The 23029-nt window shown below is 34.9% G+C and overlaps 1 protein-coding gene across 9 annotated transcripts in view; it reads left to right on the top strand.

Annotated features, from left to right (window-relative positions):
- Window positions 1–23029, top strand: part of dock3 (dedicator of cytokinesis 3) — a 189812-nt gene that overhangs the window by 130129 nt on the left and 36654 nt on the right. For all 9 annotated transcript variants that reach the window (XR_013823089.1, XM_079889910.1, XM_079889914.1 and 6 more), the window contains 8 exons: window positions 2972–3053; window positions 3156–3216; window positions 4772–4919; window positions 11813–11901; window positions 13737–13862; window positions 20839–20963; window positions 21423–21585; window positions 22269–22375. Coding sequence is in view for 8 of the 9 variants with exons in the window: in XM_079889910.1 (XP_079746036.1) it covers window positions 2972–3053; window positions 3156–3216; window positions 4772–4919; window positions 11813–11901; window positions 13737–13862; window positions 20839–20963; window positions 21423–21585; window positions 22269–22375 (901 nt within the window). In the remaining variant the exon portion in view is untranslated. The remainder of the gene's footprint in view (window positions 1–2971; window positions 3054–3155; window positions 3217–4771; window positions 4920–11812; window positions 11902–13736; window positions 13863–20838; window positions 20964–21422; window positions 21586–22268; window positions 22376–23029) is intronic.

Raw genomic sequence — 23029 nt, 5'->3', positions numbered from 1 at the left:
TCTGGCTAGACTGAGACTGTGTTCCTGAATTCATTTATTTCTGTTTTCTACATCAGTAATTCCAATGCCTAAACTTCACATTGTTCATTTTAGCTGCATGAATAACAAAACAGCAATACAAATTTTGAATAAATTGAAATGAGTCACTGCGATTTTACATGCTTTCACACTACTCTTTCAGCTCTGTTGAACTCAGCCTTTAGACTATAGAATTGAATATACATATTATAGATGTAATGACACAAATGCATGTTCCCTCACAAAGCCTGTATCCCGACCTAGAAACCGAAGACTTAATTCCTGTGCTAACAGCAGAAGTAGCATGGAGATATTTTGATCTGAGTTTTCCTCTTGATGTGTGTGTTTGATATGCATGATGACTGGTTCCTGTGGATCGGATGTGGCAAGTGGAGAATTCTCAGCAAGGAGAACTGGCTTGAAATCATCTAATTTAGATCTCAAAAATAACATTCAGAGTTTGCTGGCACTCACACAGTCATTAGGGCTTCACTTAATTTTCCAATGATGCCATCGCGCCAGCATTTCAATATTTCACTGCGTGGAGAATAGATGAATATTTGAACATCAAATAGACACAAAATGTTTATTTGATGTGAATTAATTATCAATTCATTCATTCAAAACATATATAAATGAATAAACCACTTTGTTTGATAAACCACTTTTATTTTATAATAATTAAATGTTTATGTATTTATATATAAATTAATTATTAGAGTAACTGTGTAGAGTTGTACAATTCAAGTCGCCCTAATTTAAAAAAAGCAATTAACAATGTATTAATTCGAAATAAACTTGTAAATAAACTAATTTATCTGATTTTAATGTAATACAAATTATATATTTTAATTCATGTATTTGTTAAAATATTTTGATATATATTTTTCCATCCATCCATTATTATTATGAAAAGTTATTATGTTAAGTTATTATACATCACTAAAGTGACTCCAATTAAAAAGAAAATATGATCAATGTATTAATTAAAAAAGAAACGTAAATAAACCATTTATTCGATTTGATTTAAAATAGATAGACAGATAGATAGATAGACAGACATATAGACAGACAGACATATAGATAGATAGATAGATAGATAGATAGATAGATAGATAGATAGACATTAGATGGATAGATAGATGGATAGATAGATAGATAGATAGATAGATAGATAGATAGATAGATAGATAGATAGATAGATAGATAGATAGACATTAGATAGATAGATAGATAGATAGATAGATAGATAGATAGATAGATAGATAGATAGATAGATAGATAGATAGGCGTCTCTGGTGCCACAGTCTCCATTAGTCTATGTGATCAGGAAGTGAGCTCAGTTTCCTATGATCTGATTACAGCGCAGTCGATTCACTTCATCCACTGGAAACACACTTTATTATCATCCTCAGTGTATTCCCACGTATTATTCCCTGTACGGCTCCACTGTGCAGCTTCTGGAATTGATATTGAATACAGATGTATTGTCACAAGGAGCCACAAGCACTCCGTTATATTAAAACGTTTCATTTGTGTGTGAAAAATATTTAACAAAATAAAATAATATAAGTTGTTAATAAGATAAAATGAAGGAACCAATTATCACTTCTTTAATTCAGAAATAAAAAGTAATGTGATTAAATGGACATATTTATATGTTTTAGAACTAGATATATTAAATTCAGTTAAAACTTAATGTGTGAACTTTCCATTTTATTTTATTTATTTATTTTTTGGTAAAAGCATAAAGAAAAGCAATTTAAATGTTGCATTTAAAAATATTGATTTATTGTTATATTCAGCTATATTTATAAACCTGACTTAAATAACCAGTATTAAACATTTCTGAATAATATATTGTCTAATTAAAGGTTTTTTATTGTTGTGTTGTTATATTTAACTAGCCTTATAAAAAAATTAATAACCAGTGTTATTTGTGTTTTTTTTTTAATTAAATACATTTTTAGCATGAATTACATTAAGTACAGCTATTTATTTGTCAGTTTTTATACAATTTTCAATTTTTCAGTTTTATTATTGACTTCATAAATTGATCATTGATTCAGCATAAAAATTATGTTTAAAAAAATCATATTCATATATATATATATATATATTTAATATTACTATTTAATTCTTTTTTTTCAGATTTAGTTTTTATTTGTTACCAGTTAAACACAAATTTATTTGTATTTTTTTAGTTTTCATGTAAATTTTTGTAAATTTTTTTGTCATTTCTTTACGCAATTTAGTCATTTTATTATTTCATTTTTTTATGTTGCTATTTAATTATTTTTTTTATTTCTGATTTAGTTTTATTTTTATTTATTACCAGTTCATAATTTTAGTCCTTCAACTTATTTCACTTTATTGCCAAAGCAAAATTTCTCATTTTAATTAAGTTTTTCAACTAATATTTATATTTTATTCAATTTCAGCTTAATTTCAATTAACATAAATGTTTTCAATAGTTTTAGTTTTAGTTTTAAACACATTTTCTCTTTTCACTCAGTTTACACATCACCGTTTTCAACTAAAAACAGAAAACTTTTTTACGCGTTCTGACCATAAATGTACACGACAGCGGTGATTTGGAAGCCTGAAAACGCAAATTTATTTAAAACAGGATTAAAAGTGCAAGTTTTTTTTTAAAACGTTACCGTTATCGTCTCTGTGTAAACTACAAAAATGTGCATCTGTGAAAACAGTGACATAATGCACATGTGTATTACGTGTTCAGTCTATAGGCGCGTAGTGTTTCTTTATCGCCACCTACTGGCCTGGCATAAATAATACAGCATTTTTAGTCATTTCCGCGAAAAACTCTAAGGAAAAACCTTCAGATCCATTGCATTTAACTATATTTACCTACCCATTAAATGAACGTTTTTAATGACAACTTGCTCATGTAAACTTTGATAGAATGAACTTGTTCTTTTTATTCTTCCAGTGAAAAGTTTATGGTGAGACTCAACAAAAATGGTGGCCCAAAAAACCCAGAGAAGGTTGACCGCCTCTGCGCACTCTTTACAGTAGGAACGCATTTAATCAACAGCATTGTTATTGCTACGGCTAAATAATACATTAGTTCATATGAAAAAAGACGCTGAATGGCTTCTCTCATTTTCTCGCAGGACCTAAGCAACAAGGACATGAAGAGAGATCTGTACATTGTGTCCCAGGTCATCAGGACGGGTGAGTGTTCCCTTTCTTTCTCTTCCTCTATCTATTTCCTTTATTTGGAGCCAAATGTTCCCAAGTTATCTCAAGGCACTACATTTCTGCCAGCAATTGCATCTCTAGAGTAGTTACGTAAGTGTGGCTCCATTCGGATGTGACTCGGATGCTGGAACAAGACCATTCAACACCCCCCCCCCCCAACACCCCCCCCCCAAATGAGACGCTCGATGGCCATTTTATTCCGGAAACTTCAGTTGTCTTTACATATATATATATTGTCACAATGAGGAGAGGAAGTGTTTGAAATTTGTTTGAATTAGTTGAATTAGTAGAGTAGTAAATGTGATTTGATTTCTGTCCATTTCAATTCATGAATAAATTGAATGATACATTTGCATAAAAAAAAAAAAAAAAAGAAGACCCTGCATGGCACTGTTTTGTTCAAATATATTATTATATTGACATGTATAAAAATGATTAAACAGTCTTAAAAATAGATGTCACAACATATATAGATGTAAATATCACTGTTTATTAAAATGTATTTATTATTAGGGCTGTCAAGCGATTTCAATTTTTAATCGAATTAAATCGAGTCATTGAATCATCGGTTCACCCGTTTCATTCGCTCAAAACGCGGATTCATTCAGAAACGAAACAACGCTGTGCTCTGGCTTTACAGGTAATATTTTTATTGGCAAAATTGACCTTAAACAGACAATATTGTGTCTAAAAATATAACACAATATCAATAATAATATTAATTATATTACTTATAAAATCATTCGGAAAACAAAAACATCACTCGTTTGGAATGAGTGATATTCACATTATTTTTCCATAGCTAATTCATTAATTAATGCTTTAAACCGACAACCCGAATTATTATATTAGCATATAAAAAGATTATTAAAAAGCCCTTTTGAATAATTAATATGTAAAATTATATTTTATTTGTTGTTATATTTAGCTCGATTTTTAAATATTAGTTAAATAAACAGTTGTGTGGCATTTTCCATGTTTTATGTTCCATGTAAATATCACTGTTTATTAACATGTATTGTTATATTGGTGCATATAACATTATTAAATATCCATATAAATAGTTTTTTTAAACTATAATCTGAATAAATTTTTTGTCAAATTAAACATGATTTATCATGTTATTGTTATACTTAACATTAACTATAAATAGCCTTAGTAAAAAGTTATTTTTGTTTGTTTGTTTGTTTGTTTTTATGTATTTGACTTATTGCATTAAATCTTTTGAATCTAATTGGTAGCAATGACTGTGTGATTTACAAAAACAAATAATTATAATATATATATATATATATATATATATATATATATATATATATATATATATATATATATATATATATATATATATATTATATATATATATATATATATATATATATATATATATTTTTTTTTTTTTTTTTTTTTTTTTTTTTTAAGACATTTGTAATGCAAATTGTCATTTCCTACTGGACCAGATTTGTATAATTTATGCAGATGGTGGTATGTACATGTCTGACAGTGATGTATAATGCACTGTGTTCAGGACGGATGCTGTTAAACGACTCGAAGAAAGGACCCCCTCACGTCCAGTACCGCCGGCCGTACGGGTGCGCAGTGCTAGCCATGAGCGACGTCCTCCAAACCATCTCTGAACTCAAAGAGGAGAAAGACTTTGTGCTCAAAGTTTACACGTAAGCCTCTTCTATGCACTTTAGAGCCATTTATCTGCTTGATTTATCAATTAAATCAAACGGAAAGACTGGGGGAACCACGTTTATTATGAGCTACATTAAACCACGAATGAAAAATCGCTCGCTCGCCTTATTAATTCTACAGTTTTGACAAAACACTTGAGCACTGATGGATAAAAACCACTCAGGAATATATTAACTTCTCTGTTCCAAATAGAACTGAGAATTATTGTAGCCTCCATCATTTGAGATTTGCGAAGCTGAACGTTGTAAACACAAATTCATGTAAAATTGATGGACGCTATGCAGCGTGCGGCTCAGAGGAACATATTTGCTTTACGACTGACAGGAGGTTTTCTCAAACTCGGATTTGTCATGGCATTTTGTTATTGATGCGAGATTTGCGTGTCAGAACAGCTCTGTTCCAAACCGTAAGATGCTGCCTACCTAGACAGCGTTTCATAGGCATGCTTATGTCATGGAGGCTTTTTCGGAAGGTAGTCAAATTTAAGGGAAAGAAATCATCAAAGTTAGTGGACAGTTCAAGAAAAATGTCAAACTATACTTATTTTATTCAAGATAGGTACACAGTAGTAATATTTTATATTAATATGTATAAATGCTTATAGATTGTTGTGCTATTACTATAGCAACATGCTAACATCAGCTATGCTAACATAACTCTATTGGAACAAATTGTGAACGTTATAGTTCAGTCACTCATGAGGAATTCATTTTAGATAGAATGCTTTTGTATTTTGTATTTCATTACATATTTATATGTGCTGTTTGTTATTATGATTGATAGATTATTGTAGCATAGCAACATGCTAATATCAACTATGCTAACAACTCTTTTGGAACAAATTGTGAACATTCTAATTCAGTCACTCAGGTTTCATTTTGGATAGAATACTTTATATTTTGAATTTCATTACATATTTATATGTGCTGTTTGTTGTTATGATTGATAGAGTATTGTAGCATAGCAACATGCTAATATCAACTATGCTAACGTAACTCTATTGGAACAAATTGTGAACGTTATAGTTCAGTCACTCATGAGGTTTCATTTTAGATAGAATGCTTTTGTATTTCATTACATATTTATATGTGCTGTTTGTTGATATGCTTTATAGATTATTGTAGCGTAACAACATGCTAACATCAAACTCTATTGAAACAAATTGTGAATGTTATAGTTCAGTCACTCATTAGGTTTAATTTTGGATAGAATGCTTTTATATTTTGAATTTCATTATATATTTATATGTGCTGTTTGTTGTTATGATTGATATAAAGTATTGTAGCATAGCAACATGCTAATATCAACTATGCTAACATAACTCTATTGGAACAAATTATGAACATTCTAATTCAGTCACTCATTAGGTTTCATTTTGGATAGAATACTTTTATATTTTGAATTTAATTACATATTTATATGTGCTGTTTGTTGTTATGATTGATAGAGTATTGTAGCATAGCAACATGCTAACATCAAACTCTATTGGAACAAATTGTGAACGTTATCGTTCAGTCACTCATGAGGTTTCATTTTGGATAGAATGCTTTTATATTTTGTATTTCATTACATATTTATATGTGCTGTTTGTTGTTATGATTGATAGAGTATTGTAGCATAGCAACATGCTAACATCAACTATGCTAACATAACTCTATTGGAACAAATTATGAACATTCTAATTCAGTCACTCATGAGGTTTCATTTTAGATAGAATGCTTTTATATTTTGAATTTCATTACATATTTATATATGCTGTTTGTTGTTATGATTGATAGAGTATTGTAGCATAGCAACATGCTAACATCAACTATGCTAACATAACTCTATTGGAACAAATTATGAACATTCTAATTCAGTTACTCATTAGGTTTCATTTTGGATAGAATACTTTTATATTTTGAATTTAATTACATATTTATATGTGCTGTCTGTTGTTATGATTGATAGAGTATTGTAGCATAGCAACATGCTAACATCAACTATGCTAACATAACTCTATTGGAACAAATTATGAACATTCTAATTCAGTTACTCATTAGGTTTCATTTAGGATAGAATGCTTTTGTATTTTGTATTTCATTACATATTTATATGTTCTGTTTGTTGATATGCTTTATAGATTATTGTAGCGTAGCAACATGATAACATCAAACTCTATTGGAAAAAATTGTGAACGTTATAGTTCAGTCACTCATTAGGTTTCATTTTGGATAGAATGCTTTTATATTTTGAATTTCATTACATATTTATATGTGCTGTTTGTTGTTATGATTGATATAGAGTATTGTAGCATAGCAACATGCTAATATCAACTATGCTAACATAACTCTATTGGAATAACATTCTAATTCAGTTACTCATAAGGTTTCATTTTGGATAGAATACTTTGTATTTTGTATTTCATTACATATTTATATATGCTGAGTATTGAGTATTGTAGCATAGCAACATGCTAACATCAACTATGCTAACATAACTCTATTGGCAAAAATTGTGAATGTTCTAATTTCATTTCATTTTGGATCGAATGCGTTCATATTTTGTATTTCATCCAATATTTATATGCACTGTGTATTATGCTGACTAGAGTATTACGCTATTAGCTTAGCGAAATGCTAACATCATAATTTATTTGAATGGTTTGTAAACATTCTAATTCAGTCACTCATGAAGTTCCATTTCGGATAGTATGCTTTTATGTTTATATTTCATGCAATATTTACTGTATATGTACTGTGTATTCTTATGCTTACTATAGTATTGCGCTATAAGCATAGCATCATGCTAACATCACACTTGATTGGCTACATTTTTATTTACATTAGCTACAGTTAATAATGAGCAACATTAGCTGCAGCCTACATTTGCAGTTGTTTATTACAGAAAAGACACATCATCCGTGGTTCTGTCTGAAATCCTCCCCCTGTGGACGGTGACACGTGGTTGAGTCCTCTAGCTATCTCCATCACACACTTTCATTACCTCTGTGTGCAACCATGCAGAAAGACTCCTCTGTTTTATTGGCTGGGGAACTGACAGAACTGGTAAAAGAAAGAGAAATCAAGGAAGAAAAAATAAAATAAGGGTGTATCTGTGGAGAAAAATGAAAAAAAGGCAAGATTTGTTTGGATACCCCAGCAATCAAAATGACAAGCAATCATGATATATTAAGCCATCAGTGTCTGTGAAACTGTAAGAAATGCAGCAACATCGAGGTGAAGAATGTGGGATTTTTACAAGCCGTTTCTCTTGGTGCTGCGGGGACGCATTAGTTGCAATGTTGTGATGAACCTCTGGCTGTTCTCTGTCAATAAAACATTATTCTTCCATTGTGCTGAAGGGGAGAGAGGTTTTTGAATGAGATGAGATTTTAGGATTCTTTCTAGTAATTATTGCATTGTATTTAAAAAATGTGCTAATACAATGCATCATTTTGATTTTCTTAATTGGATTGGGTCTTTTTCTTGCGATAGATAGATGCGATAGGATGGATGGATGGATGGATGGATGGATGGATGGATGGACGGACGGACGGATGGATAGATAGATAGATAGATAGATAGATAGATAGATGGATAGATAGACAGATGGATTGACAGATGGGTGTATGGACAGATAGATAGACAGATGGATGTATGGACAGACATATGATAGAGGGATGGAAGGACAGATAGATAGATGGATGGATGGACAGATAGATAGATGGATGGATGGACAGATAGATAGACGGATGGATGGACAGAGATAGATGGATGGATGGACAGATAGATAGACAGATGGATGGATGGACAGACAGATAGATAGATAGACGGATGGATGGATGAACTTGAATTAACATCTGTCTATCTATCATATGTCTGTCCATCCATCCATCTGTCTATCTATCTGTCCATCCATCCGTCTATCATATGTCTGTCCATCCATCCATCCATCTGTAAATCTATCTGTCCATCCATCCATCCGTCTATCTATCTGTCCATCCATCCCTCTATCATGTCTGTCCATCCATCCATCTGTCTATCTATCTGTCCATCCATCCGTCTATCTATCTGTCCATCCATCCATCTATCTGTCCATCCATCCGTCTGTCTATCTGTCTGTCTGTCTGTCCATCCATCCATCCGTCTATCTATCTGTCTGTCCATCCATCCATCTGTCTATCTGTCCATCCATCCGTCTATCATATGTCTGTCCATCCATCCATCTGTAAATCTATCTGTCATCCATCCGTCTATCTATCTGTCCATCCATCCCTCTATCATATGTCTGTCCATCCATCCATCCATCTATCTATCTGTCCATCCATCCGTCTAGCTATCTGTCCATCCATCCATCTATCTATCTGTCCATCCATCCCTCTATCATATGTCTGTCCATCCATCCATCTATCTATCTGTCCATCCATCCATCCTTCTATCTGTCTGTCCATCCATCCATCCGTCTATCTATCTGTCCATCCATCCCTTTATCTATCTATCTATCTGTCCATCCATCCCTCTATCATGTCTGTCCATCCATCTGTCTATCATGTGTCTGTCCATCCATCCATCTATCTATCTATCTGTCCATACATCCGTCTATCTATCTATCTATCTATCTATCTGTCTGTCCATCCATCCATCCATCTATCTATCTGTATCTAGGTGAAAAGTGAAAATCAGCACAATTTGTTACAGTACTCTATACAGAATTACAGAAAACTAAATGTTTTAGTGTGTAAGCCATAAAAACTAATGCAAGATGTAGTGACTCAGTGTTGGTTCTGCTGGGCGAGTCACAGTTCTGTCAACTGTCCTGAAACTCTCTCACACTCGCCCCGGGTCAATCCTATTTCCTGAGGCCTGAAGAGGTCTCTGGTCTTTGGGCTTAGCGGTGAGCGAACATCTAATCAGTATCTCTGAGGTTTTAGCTAATGGGGGAAGAGAGGAAATTTTGTACATTTATGCGTGTGTGTGTGTGTGTGTGTGTGATGTATAATGAGTACATGTTATGTGCATGTGCATGTATTCATTCGCATGTGTGTTTGTGAGGGTCTCTTCCTGGAAGTGTGTGTTCAGGCTGTGCTAGTTTCTGGAGACATCTAGTGGTTGGAACTGCTGGGAACGTAATGCTACGGCAAACCAGGCCGATCAGATTTGCATCAGATATCCCTTCATGTTCTTGAACGTAGCACTTTCCATCAAACAGCCTGTGTTGGTGTAATGCCATTGTGACCCTGCGAGCGACGGTCCAGAATCACCCTCGACACCCTTGGAGCCAGTCGCCATGACAGCCAACCAGATGGACTCAGTGGGAGTTCCCACAAAGCATCTGCCCGCTAAGCCGCCACAAACACTAGCATTAGCATAGCACGGAAGTCCCTTTTCAGCTGCCACGGCGGGTTTAGTCACTTCTGGATCTGGCATTAATGATATCACTTCCCCTCAGGCCAGAAACTGCTGTTCTCGAACCTCCGTCAGCTAGCCCACAGCAATTTAACTGCTACTAATGCTGGAACGTAACATATGGCTCTGTTCTGTCTCCTGAGAGCGCCACACTTCTCTACTTTTAAGCGGTAGTGTCGAGATTTGCGTCATTGTGATGACTCTCAACACTTGGCTGTACTTGACTGCGTGTTTCTTTCACTCACCCATATCGTTCAAAGTGGCAATTGACTAATGCCGCATGCTAATGCTAATGCAGCTGTGCCAGTTGGAGTTAATTGTTTTGATTGTAGGTTATTCTACTCTCAACGTCAACGATATCCTCCTTTTCTATAGAAAAAGACACTGGATACAACCTAAACCACCAGGGTCATTCTCAAAAATTACAGATTTTTTTTTGTTTTTACTTACAAAACATAAACTACATACAAACTAAGTTGATGGTAAATATTGCTTTACCTTACTTGACTTGACTTGACTTGACTTGACTTTACTTTACTTTACTTTACTTTACTTTACTTTACTTTACTTTACTTTACTTTACTTTACTTTAATTTATTTTATTTTATAGCACCAGTGACAAATTCATCAAAAATAAGGTGATCATCTTAAAATATATACTAATGAACATATTTTATATACAATTCTAATATAATCTTTCTAACACCAATGACAAAAAATAATTAATTCATGGGACAAACCTTTTTAAACTATTTATATTAATAATTAACTATTTTTATTATATTTAATTACCTAGAAATACAAAATGAACATTTTATTTTATTTTATTTTATTTTTATGTATGTATGTATGTATGTATATATGTATTTTATTTTATTTTATTTTATTTTATTTTATTTTATTTTATTTTATTTTATTTTATTTTATTTTACCAGTGACAAATTCATAAAAAAATAAGGTGATCATCTTAAAATATATACTAATGATCATATTTAATATATCATTTGAATATAATCTTTCTAACATCCATGACAAAAAAAATAAATAAATCATAGGACTAACCTTTTTAAAATATTTATGTTTATAATAATTACCTTTTAACTACCTAATAACTACCTAATATTTTATTATTTAATTACCTATAAATACAAAATGAACAGTAAGTAAATAAATACATAACGGTTTGTCACATTCCTGATCATATTGTGTCATTCTGGCAAATTTTTGCAATCCAAAAGATGGAGTCCCAAAAAAAAAAAAGAAGTCCCACAATGTTTTTCTCAGCGAATATCCTGTTCTTCTCGGAATAACGTCACGTTAACATAAAGCGTTTACATATACTGACAAGTTAAATTTTTGACTTAAAGCATCTGGGAATCACCAGAATACGAATGCACTGATTCCACCTGATTCATCCATACAACAACTTTTTTTTTACTACACTGTATAATGGATTGTCCTCTGTCTTCTCTCTTTCACAGGTGTAATAATGAAAACGAGTGGTACCAGATTCATGAGAACATTATCCGCAAGTCCAGCACCAAATACACCGCCCCCAGCACTAACTACGGTAAGTGCACTTCAAAAACGGTCGTACACTTGATTTAAGTGTCATCATCACTGAAACTGAACAGTCCTTGCAAAAAAATCTGTCTATTATCCTGCTTTACTGTTGTAGTTAATGATTCGCTTATTTCGCTGAAATCAGTGTAGGAACTGGCCCCTAATTCTCCATAATTCTACTGTAATAAAGCACAGTATGATTTTAAATTCCATTTATGTTCTCAGTAGGTGCTATCAGACCTAAAAGAATAAAATGTGAAAGTAGTCATTACCATTCTAGTTAAAGGGGTGGTTGATTATGATTTCACTTTTTTAACTTTACTTAGTGTGTAATGTTGCTGTTTGAGCATAAACAACATCTGCAAAGTTACAACGCTCAAAGTTCAAAGCAAAGGGAGATATTTTCTTTTAAAGAAATTGCTTTTTAAGGACTACAACAAACGGCTGGTATGGACTACATAACATTCCTCCCGGGTTAGTGACATCACTAACCCTAAAATTTACATAAACCCCGCCCCCGGGAACGCGATGAATAGATTATCATGAGAGAATATGCTAATCAATGATTAGAAGATACTTAACTCCACATCAGCTACATAAATTTAAACATAAACAAAGAGGTTTTTGAATTTTTCAGGACACAAGCTGTTGAAGCTCCGCCCCCTGTGCCGGGAGCAGCAGCTCATTTGCATTTAAAGGGATAGACAAACGGTGCATTTTTGCTCACCCTCAAAAAGTGACAATTTTATTATGCTATATAAAAATATCTGTGGGGTATTTTGAGCTAAAACTTTACATTCACACTCAGGGGACATCAGAGACTTATTTTACATCTTGTGAAAAGAGCATTATACCACCCCTTTAACTAAAGTCACATGCAAAGCATAAGCCAAAAAAATTAAAATAAATAACCCATACAAACAGAACATCTGTGAGTCCAAAATGATTTTGAATAACTAGACCCTAATAACCCTTAAAATGAGCCTAATAACCCTTATGATAAGCATGCACTGCAGCTTTGTCATCTGCGGCTTAAAAATCCACATTGTTTTGCCACAAGATAGCAATTGCGAGCCAATTTGAACATAGTGTAAATGTATCAACGATACTAACGGTATGAACATGGATTTCTACTGGTACGATATGCGTTACATGACTAAACGTGTCATAGTTAATACCTCTATTTTTACATCCTACACCACAATGCAAAAACAGGGTTTTCAAATGTATTCACTTGGGAGAGTTCCATTTTCCCAAGACAAAATGGCATCTCAGTGTGGATGCAAGGCCAAAACAATGCAATGTTTTCAAATGCATCTGGATTGGTGTGAACGTAGCCTAAGTCCTTGGGGAAGTGAGTATCGTAGAGGTGTGTCTTGAGGTATCGTTCAATGGTAATCGGTGTGTTAGCTAGCTCTAATTGAGAGTTTATTCCACCATCGAGGGAGGGGAAGGCCTAGAAAAATTTCTGGACCTGGATGAACAAAAACCCTTCCAATTGGGAACTGACAGGAGCCAGGCAATCAGAATGACTGATTGCAGCAGGCGGGCTGGTGTGTACGATTTAATGAAGGATTGAAGGTAGCGGGGAGCCAGGTCATTAGCGGCATTGTAGACCCAAAACAATGTCTTGATTGAATTGAATTGAATTGTGGCAGTCACCGGCAGTCGGCATAGAGACTTCAACAAAATGGTTACATAAGAGACGCAATCTCTCTGGTAGGTTCTTTGAAACAAGGGGCCATTTTACTACACAAATACTAACATAATCACGAGGATAATTACAGTGGTCGTCAAAAGGAAGTCGTCTTACATTTCCCCTGAACTCTTGTGTTTGTGTAGGTCTAATCATCTCACTGCAGCTGTTGAGGGGTGAGATGGAGCAGGTGCGCAGAGAAAACCCCATGATCTTCAACCGTGGCGTGGCCATCACACGCAAACTGGGCTTCCCCGATGTCATCATGCCAGGTAAGGCTCATGAAGGTCATGTTCAAGATTTGTTCAGGAATGAATGAATCCAATAGATATGCCAAAGCTTTGTATTTAGTTTAGTAAGTAGATGGTTGCGACAAGTTAGAATAAGAAAACATAACCGGAGTGAGTACAATGATAGTTATATATACTGTATAGGTTAATATTTTAGGCATGCTCATTTCCCATATTTTTTACATATTTACCATTTATCGGTTATTGGCCATAGCATGAAACTAATTATTGGCTTATTGTATCAGCCAGAGTTTCAATATCATCCCTCTTTTCAATTGAAAAATCCACAAGGTAAACAGAAGGTAGCAACACGCAGCAAATGTGAACGTGACCGGACGGAGAATGAACGTTGAGGGTACAACTTAAATAGGAACTCAAACAAGATGATTAATAAACACAGCTGAACCAAACAAACTCATAATGATGGTGGACCATGGTAACATGGTGGTGGGAAAGTCAAAGGAATGCATGAGATTGAATGAAAACAAAGTAAAAGTCCATGATAACTAAGACAAACTGAACATGACTGTGACAGCTAGGGTGTTGTTGGTGGTTTCTACTGCGTTGTTATCGGCGAAAGTCGCGTTGTCCATTGTCAAAATTTTGTCCATTTTCAATTATCAATAGTATAGCGATTTATGAAGCACAGCTCACACAGAAGTCACTTTCAAACCCTCAGCTTTCTGTTGGTAAAAGTGGCGATTCCAACTACTTGTTGCGATCCCTATTGAAATGACTGGATTTTGTCTGCGAAAATTTGGCGAGCAATGGTAAATGCTACTGTTCTGTTGTGTCAAAGGAATCACTAAGGTCGTGTGTCCACCAAAGCGTTTTTTCACGTAGCTGGCGTGTTTTTTCAGTTGTTTTCAATGGGAGCGCCACGTTTTTAAAACGTCATGAGCGTAACGAGGCACTGAACGTCTTTTTCACGCTGAAGTGTTGAGTGCTCTGCGTTTTTTACGGGTCGCCGAGAGTTGAAGAATGTTCAACTTTGGGTAAAACGCAGCGCTCATCACTGTTACTTTTTACCCAACCGTCCAATCACAGTGGAGGAGGGGCGGGACTAATACCACACCAACCAACCGCCACATTCTGCTTGTACAACGTAAACAGATGACAACAACAAGCATAATAACGGAAAAAAATTATTTAAAACAAGAGCCAGAGAAAATACATTACATTGTATCGACATTTTAAAGGAGTCATAACCTGCAATTTTCACTTTTCCACAAGAATCAATGTATGTTATGATTACCTAACGATTATACACTGGCCGGGAAGCCGATATTTAAAAGTGAAGCGTTTGTTTACCTCAGGGTAAATAAACCAGCGCGCGTGCACGCGCACTCAAATACGAGATTTTGATTTCAGCCCCGTCTTGACGTCATGACGGGGCAGGATATACCATATATGGACACCGCAAACCTATGCCGCGGGAAGCCCGCCCCTCTCCCCCTCATATTCAGTTCAGAGTCGACTCGAGAAAGATGGAGAAACATAGTGCACACTGAGTTGCTCTGTTGTTGACTGCCAGAATCAACATGTAAATGTGTTTTCTCTCCCAAGAACAGACCAAGCTGTCAGGGACCAGTGGATTAAATTCATTTTTAATGACGCGGTTCCTACAACCCTTCCCACTGGCTTAACGTTAGGTGTCTGTGCTAAACATTTTACGCCGGAATCGTTCACAAATTTGAGGCAATATCAGGCGAAGTTGGCATCGAAGCTCGGGAAAAAGGGGCCATTTTCAACAATCAGAGACTTGCCTGCAATTGAAACGGTAAGAATGATTTTTATTGCTCTACTGTGTGTAACAAACAGCAGCTAACTGCTAATGCGGCTATTGTATGCTAGCGGGAGTATTAGCTTCGAGGTAAACATGGGGAATGGCTGATAACGTTACTTTGCAAACAACAAATGACTGAGATCATCATGAATTCGGCTATTGTATATTGATTGCCTAACGCTTATATATGAGGCGCCGTCTAGTTTGTGTGTGTGTGTGTGTGTGTGTGTGTGCTCGCGTCTTATATGAGTATGTGCGCGAGTTTGTGTGTGTGTGCGCTCGCGTCTCATATGAGTATGTGCGTGGAGAGTTCATATACATGTATGTGTGACTACTTAGTATGTATGCAAGCGTGTTTCATATATGTGTGCGTGAATGAAGTTTGATTTAAGCCCTAAACGGCGCCTCATACTTATACACTGGCCGGGAAGCCGGTCGCGGCCAGGTCGGGTTCATTCATAACTTGCGCCATGATGTCATTTTGGAATGATATGCTAAAGCGTTACCTGCGGTGTCAACCCCCCTCCTTCCTGCCACCAATCAACGCGCCCCTCATTTGCATTATTAAAATGACTGTCCACGACAGCCAAAATATCGCATCAGATCTCGCGAGACAATAATGCCTTCAGAAATAAGGGTCAGAGGAGCTCTGTGTTTATTTTTTTTCCACTTTTCTTTTTTAGAAAGGCCTGAAAGACTATAATAGAGCGTTGGGTATCCAAGATAATACAAGGTTATGACTCCTTTAATATAGAATCAACACAGAAACAAAATATGTGTGAAATGAGATACTAGTAACACTTTCGCGGATATTACGTATCATAACAAGCAAAGTGTCTCAATTGAAAAAATGCAACTCTGCCAAAACGCTCTCACGCTAGGCTAGCTAGTTTTCAGCAGAGCGCCTAGCGTTTTCAGCTGGCTAAAAACGCTTTGGTGGACACATGGCCTAAGAGTTTTTTCAGCTCTAAACTCAGAGTTTTCTCTGTTTTCTCTGTACACTTCTTGCTTTTTCACGACCTAGGAACATCATAAAACCACCTCATGTGTCTCTATCTGCAATGCTTTTCATGTGGAGGTCAAAGCGATGCATAAGCCTTGAAGCGAGTCTTGTGAAACGGCCTTTAGCAAGACCAATAATCGCACGTAACATCACATAATCGGCCTCATTGCCTTTTAACTGCATAGAATCAAGCTTATATAAATGTATATGACCCACATTTTGACAGACTGTACAGGCTCCGTGCCTCAGAGGGCCTGTAAAACCAGCTGGACTCTTGCCACGTCAAAGTTGAGTTAAGAAATCCCTTCCCTGTGATTCAGAAGGAGCCTTGGGGCTTCTCTAAGTTGGTCTCTTAATAAAATCGTGTCACTGTGTGTTCTTTAAAAATCCAGTGGAGCTCTGGCTGAGTCAAAATCAGTCAAAATCTTGTAACCATGTCCAATATATCTCTTTTCTTCGTCCATAACTTCGCACATCAGTCTTGTCCTCCCAGATGTCCTTGATGGGTCCTCCATCTTCTTTTGTAGAGCCCTCTCATTTGTCTCTGAGTTAATGTTTCCTTTCTTCTGAAGAGCCCAATGATTGGTTTATCATCCACGAATCGATCAACCTGAGGTAGTTCAATTATAATCACAGACAAGGCTGTGCTCTTTAAATTCAGCATTTTGAAAAGCCAATAAGTCGATAGGCCTCTGAGAGCCTTGGTTCCTTGGGTTTCTGAGCTATGTATTTTTCTGGGGAAAAAAAAGGCTTAGATGCTATTGAACCACAATGTCTGGGAAAAACCCATGTAATCTTATTTCAGATTGCTGCATTGACTTTATTCCTTTAAAAGTTCAAACTTGGCAGGTTTCTAAAAAATGGTCCCAGCATTGGGATCCGTTGCGTTCAAAAAACAATGTCTGTCTGTCAAACGGTATTAAGTCTTGGAGGCAGCAATTAGAGGGAATATTGAAGTGTTAGCATTATGAAATATTAATGACACTCGAGGTGTGCAAGCTTTGAAAGTGATTCATTCTCATGACATTTTCTATAAGCCGGAGACGAGTTTGTTCAACAAAACCTCTCCAGAATTGTTTATACATTCCTTTTCAGTGCGAGATGTGATGGGTTGGATTGCATCGTCCGTTTTATTTTCGTTTTAGCCATAAAAAGGCCAACTTAAAAAGTCAAAGTCCTGATGTTCCCGTAGTCATGTGTTTTGTCGTCCTCTTAATATACATAAAACAGAATGTGAGCACATGCAAATACCTAAATGCTAAACCGTAGCATCTGCTTTCCCTTTTCTACACGCTAGCTACTGCTGTCAGGCCAGTTTTCCCTCTTTCCAGCTGGGAATGCACCAGGATTGTTCCTTTTTGGAAGGAATTTGTGCCTGAATAGAGAGCTTTATGTGGATTTTATTCAGCAAAATTGCTCTGAAGCAGTGGAGAGATGTGTCTAACGCCGTAGCCGTAACCCATTACAGAGACTGTCTATAAAGGAACGCAATCCAACGAAATACCAGTGCTCACAGGGAGTCAGCCTGCTCTGCCGGATAACATTTTTATCGGGGTGTGAAACTGTAGGATTCTGTCAGACAAACACACAAAGCTTTATTTAGGCTTTTACAGGATGTTGTCTATCCAATCCACTGTTTCTAAATGCAGCTGTGGCCATATTTGCTTTCTTTTCTATATTTGTGTCTTGTTAGATTCACTAACACTGGTATTTGTGTTGTGGGACATTGGCTATTAGGAATTGACGACACCCCAGGTTATTTTCTTTTTGATCTGATACCAAATACCATCAAGTCCAATGTTGTCAATATGGATACCAATTCCAATACTGGTTTTATTGATTTATTTATTGCAATTTTAAAAGATATTTAGTGATTTGAAACATTACAAATTAAGTAGTTTTGAGGATCATTTACTAACAAAGATTACAGAACGTAATCAAAACTTTTCATTTCTAATGACTTCCGAGAATGTTCAAAGATCGAAAAGAAAGTTTCAATCCTATACAACTTTTTGCTAATAGTTTTTTTTTTTTACTTCAATATATGTATTGCTTATATTTACTTGCTTACTGATCAGTATATTCTATACTCTTGATACAGCATTAGTATTGAACGTATAGATACCTCAAAATCAATATACACTGTAAAATCGAATTAGTTGGACTTACTTAAAAAAAGCATTCAAACCGATTGCCTTAAAAAAAGCAAGTAATAGTATGTGGTACTGACAAATGCTAAGTTAGCATAGTTCACTTACACTAGAGTTCTAGTAACTAAAAAGAAACTGTAGAGAGTACTTGATAATTTACTTTAAATAAAATATAATTGTTACCATTGTTGTGTTTTGCAGGCTGAATGTTCAAGTCTGTGTGACTCAAGTTTGATCAATTGCAAGATTGTCACAAATATAGAGGGATTATATAAACCAAATGGAGATCTGTGTTTGAATTTGATCTAAAGTCCACGGCTGCTCCTCGTTGCTCAGAATGAACGAGTTTTGCGAGTAAAAGTCAAGAAAACTTTTTCATTATGCACATTACACTCAAAATAGAGCAAGAATTGTATTGCTTAAGGTGCTTAATATTATCGTTCTCCTTGCCTATATCACCCCTTAGTAAAGATATATGGAGCATCAGAGCAAATTGAAGCTTTTCTTTAAGGTGTATGCCGAAATATACATCTCCACACTCATAACTGTCTGTATATGTGCTGCAGGGTGGGTGTCAGCAGGAGGGATTGTTTCTAGGAGCTCTCAGAAGAGGCACGCATTCTCTTTTATTGCATCAGCTGTAATTGGAAGAAATCAAATTAAACCCACAACTTCTTTCACTAACAGCTAAAACTTTCTTTCTCCCCCCTGAGTAGACGGGTAAGAGCCAAGCACAATTCCAGAGAGAGTCTATGTTTATTTTGAGTATTATGATTCAGATGCTTGCAGAGAGAATGTGGGCTGCTGTGTCATGGATTGAATGAGGTTGATAATGAAAGAATCATCTGAAAGCCAAGGTCACATGTGGAACGACGGTGTAAAAGAGAGGTTGAACTCAAGTGTGATTATATTTCTTCTAGCCGGTTTTGCTCCTAGAGTTTAGTTGGACAAACGATTTGACCTTTATGTTGCAATAGCTTTTATTACAGTCTGTAAAAGGGTTTAACAGTGAAGCTAAATGAAGTGTGCTGGGTCCATCCGAGATTACATTTTCTTTTAAGCTTGAACAAAAAAATAAAATTATTTACAGTTTTTTTCTATCCAACTTTTATGTTATAGTGGACTGGTGTATGTTGTTTCTTACCCAATATCTGCAAGCATGATCAACAGTGGTTTTCTGTAAAAAGTGCCTTTTACAATTCAAACACAAAACCAAAACACAAAAAATCATTATGCATCTCTTACAATTTCTTGAAAATGTATCATCAGATTTTGTCAACGATGTCTGAACTTTGTTTAACCTCATGTGGCGACACATGAGTGTTGACTTTTTCTTCCGATAATTCACTTGAACAAAAATAATCACAACGTTTTTGTGACAGGTACAGTTTTACCTTAAAAAAATTAAATTAAATTCTGAAAAAGTGTGTAAAAATTGACCCCCCCAAAGAATAAATATGGTAACACTTTAGTTTGGGGACCAATTCTCACGTTTAGGGATAGTTCATCGCTTACTTTCCCTCAAGTTGTTCCAAACCTGCTTGAATTCCTTTGTTCTGCTGAACACAAAGAAGATATTTTGAAGAATATGGGTAACCAAACAGTTGTGGGGAGTATTGACTACCATAGATAGGGGAAAAAATCCTATGGAAGTCAATGGTGCCCCACAACTGTTTGGTTTCAAACATTCTTCAAAATATCTCCCTTTACAGGTTCTGAACAACTTGAGGGGTGAGTAAATGATGACAGAATTTTCATTTTTGGGTGAACTTTTATCTGGTTGCTTATTAGCATGTATATTAGCTTGTATATTACTATGCATCTCTAACAATTTCTTGAAAATGTATCATCAGATTTTATGTCTAGGGTGTCTACTTTTTTGAACCCCAAGTGGCATCACATGTTTATTGAGGTTTTCTCGCAATAATTCACCAAAACGAAAATATAACAAAAATTTTTCTTCAATGCAGTGCACGTTTCACCAAGCAGCAAACAAATGTTGTTTTTGTTGATCTTTAGGTGACATACGCAACGACCTCTACCTCACGCTGGAGAGAGGAGACTTTGAGAGAGGAGGCAAGAGTGTTCAGAAGAACATTGAGGTCACCATGTATGTGCTCTATGCTGACGGCGAAATCCTCAAAGTAAGCCATCTGGACTTTAATAAAGGAATAGTTTGCCGATAATGAAAGTTCTGTCGTCATTTACTCACCCTCATGTGATCCCAATCCATAAAAGGAGACATTTTATGGAATTGTGTTGGTTGCTCTTTCACACGAAATTGCACCATGATTATTGAAAAAAATAAAAAATTCTCATTCTGTATTCCACCGTTCCACAGTTGGAACGACATGAGGGAGTAATTAATGACGGAATTCACATTTCTGGGCAAATTATCCCTTTTGAAGAAGTGATCTGTAGCTCATGTGGTGAATCATTTAGTCCAAACAAATTTGAAGTCAGTTTGAAAGGAGTAAATGAGTTTGTTCTTTTCTGATGTATTTTGCATAAGCCCATCATACATTTTTCGTGTCGCACTCTTTGATGCACACTATAAAGCCAGATAAAAGCAAACTGTTTCCATTTCTTCTATCTTTTATTAGGAGTGCATTAGTCTGGGCTCAGGAGAACACAGCATCAGTGAGTACCGCTCTTTCGTTCTCTACCACAACAACAGTCCACGCTGGAGTGAGGTCATCAAACTGCCGATCCCCATTGACCGTTTCCGGGGGTCCCATCTGCGCTTTGAGTTTAGACACTGTTCAAGTAAGGATTTTTTTTTTTGCACACATTTGACTTCTTTTTCTCTTGACATCTAAAGGCGTATGCTCAAATTATTCAAATTAAGCAACTAATACCAATATAAATTGTGCCTACGTATGAACTTCTCCCCAAAACTAACTTTTTTTAAATAGGGCTGTCAAACGATTAATCGTGATTAATCACATCCAAAATAAAAGTTTGTTTTTACATAATATATGTGTGTTTACGGTGTATAATTATTTTCTATATATAAATACACACACATGCATGTATATATTTAAGAAATATTTGCATGTATATACTGTGTATATATATTTATATTATATATAATTTATATTATATATAAATATTTTATATATAAATAACACATTTTTCTTAAATATATATGCATGTGTGTGTATTTATATAGAGAAAATAATTATACTCCATACACACACATATATTATGTAAACACAAACTTTTATTTTGGATGCGATTAATCGCGATTAATCGTTTGACAGCCCTATTTAAAAGTTATTTTTGAAAGGGATGAGATATATTGTTAGTCATTATTCAACATGTTGGTTTTAATGCTGCATGCAACGCTCAACATGTTGAAAATTCAAGTTTTTTTATACTGAATTTAAATTACTGGCACTTAAAACTGAAGAACGTTGGACAATATTGCCATTTCATTGTTTCCACAGCAAAGGACAAAGGAGAAAAGAAGCTTTTTGGCTTTGCGTTCACTCCTCTCATGAGAGAAGACGGCACCACACTGTCAGATGAGAGCCATGAGCTTTACGTCTACAAGGTGAGGACAGTCTCCACCTTTACTTTAAACACATTGTGTATTTGTCATAAATGCTAAAAAAAAAAAAATGCAGTGTCAAGATCTATGGGATACTTTATGATTACTGTTTAAAAATGTTGTTAAACATAATATTAAAATAACATATTAATATGTAATATTAAAGCACAGTTTAAATTGGATTATATGTTTTTATCCACTTGCCAAGATTTAAAACATTACAGCTGTTTAAAAGTGAAGTCATATGTAATCAATAGCAATCACACAAGTTAAAGTCTCACAATCAATAACACATTTGTTGTGTGTTTTTGTCATTTGTATTACTTTTTGACTTTTTTAATGTCTATATTGTTTTTTTTTTTATGGGTTCAATACATAAAATGTAAGCTTTTGCTATTTTAGTACATCAAGTTAAACTAAACAAAAATGAGAAATTGTGCAACTAGCTGACATAAAAACTTACTTCTATTTTATATGATTTCAGTTAACATTTAGGTTGCACTTTATTTCGATAGTCCACTTTAGATATTCTACTAACTATAAGTAACTTTGCAACTACATGTCAACTAACTCTCATTAGTAGACTGTTAGGGTTAGTAGAATAATTTGACGTACTTGCAAAGTTACTAATAGTCAGTTGAATTACTGTTGAGGAGC

Source organism: Squalius cephalus (assembly GCF_949319135.1).
Source record: "Squalius cephalus genome assembly, chromosome: 13".
Classification (NCBI taxonomy): domain Eukaryota; kingdom Metazoa; phylum Chordata; class Actinopteri; order Cypriniformes; family Leuciscidae; genus Squalius; species Squalius cephalus.
This window is presented reverse-complemented; position numbering and strand designations above follow the sequence as displayed.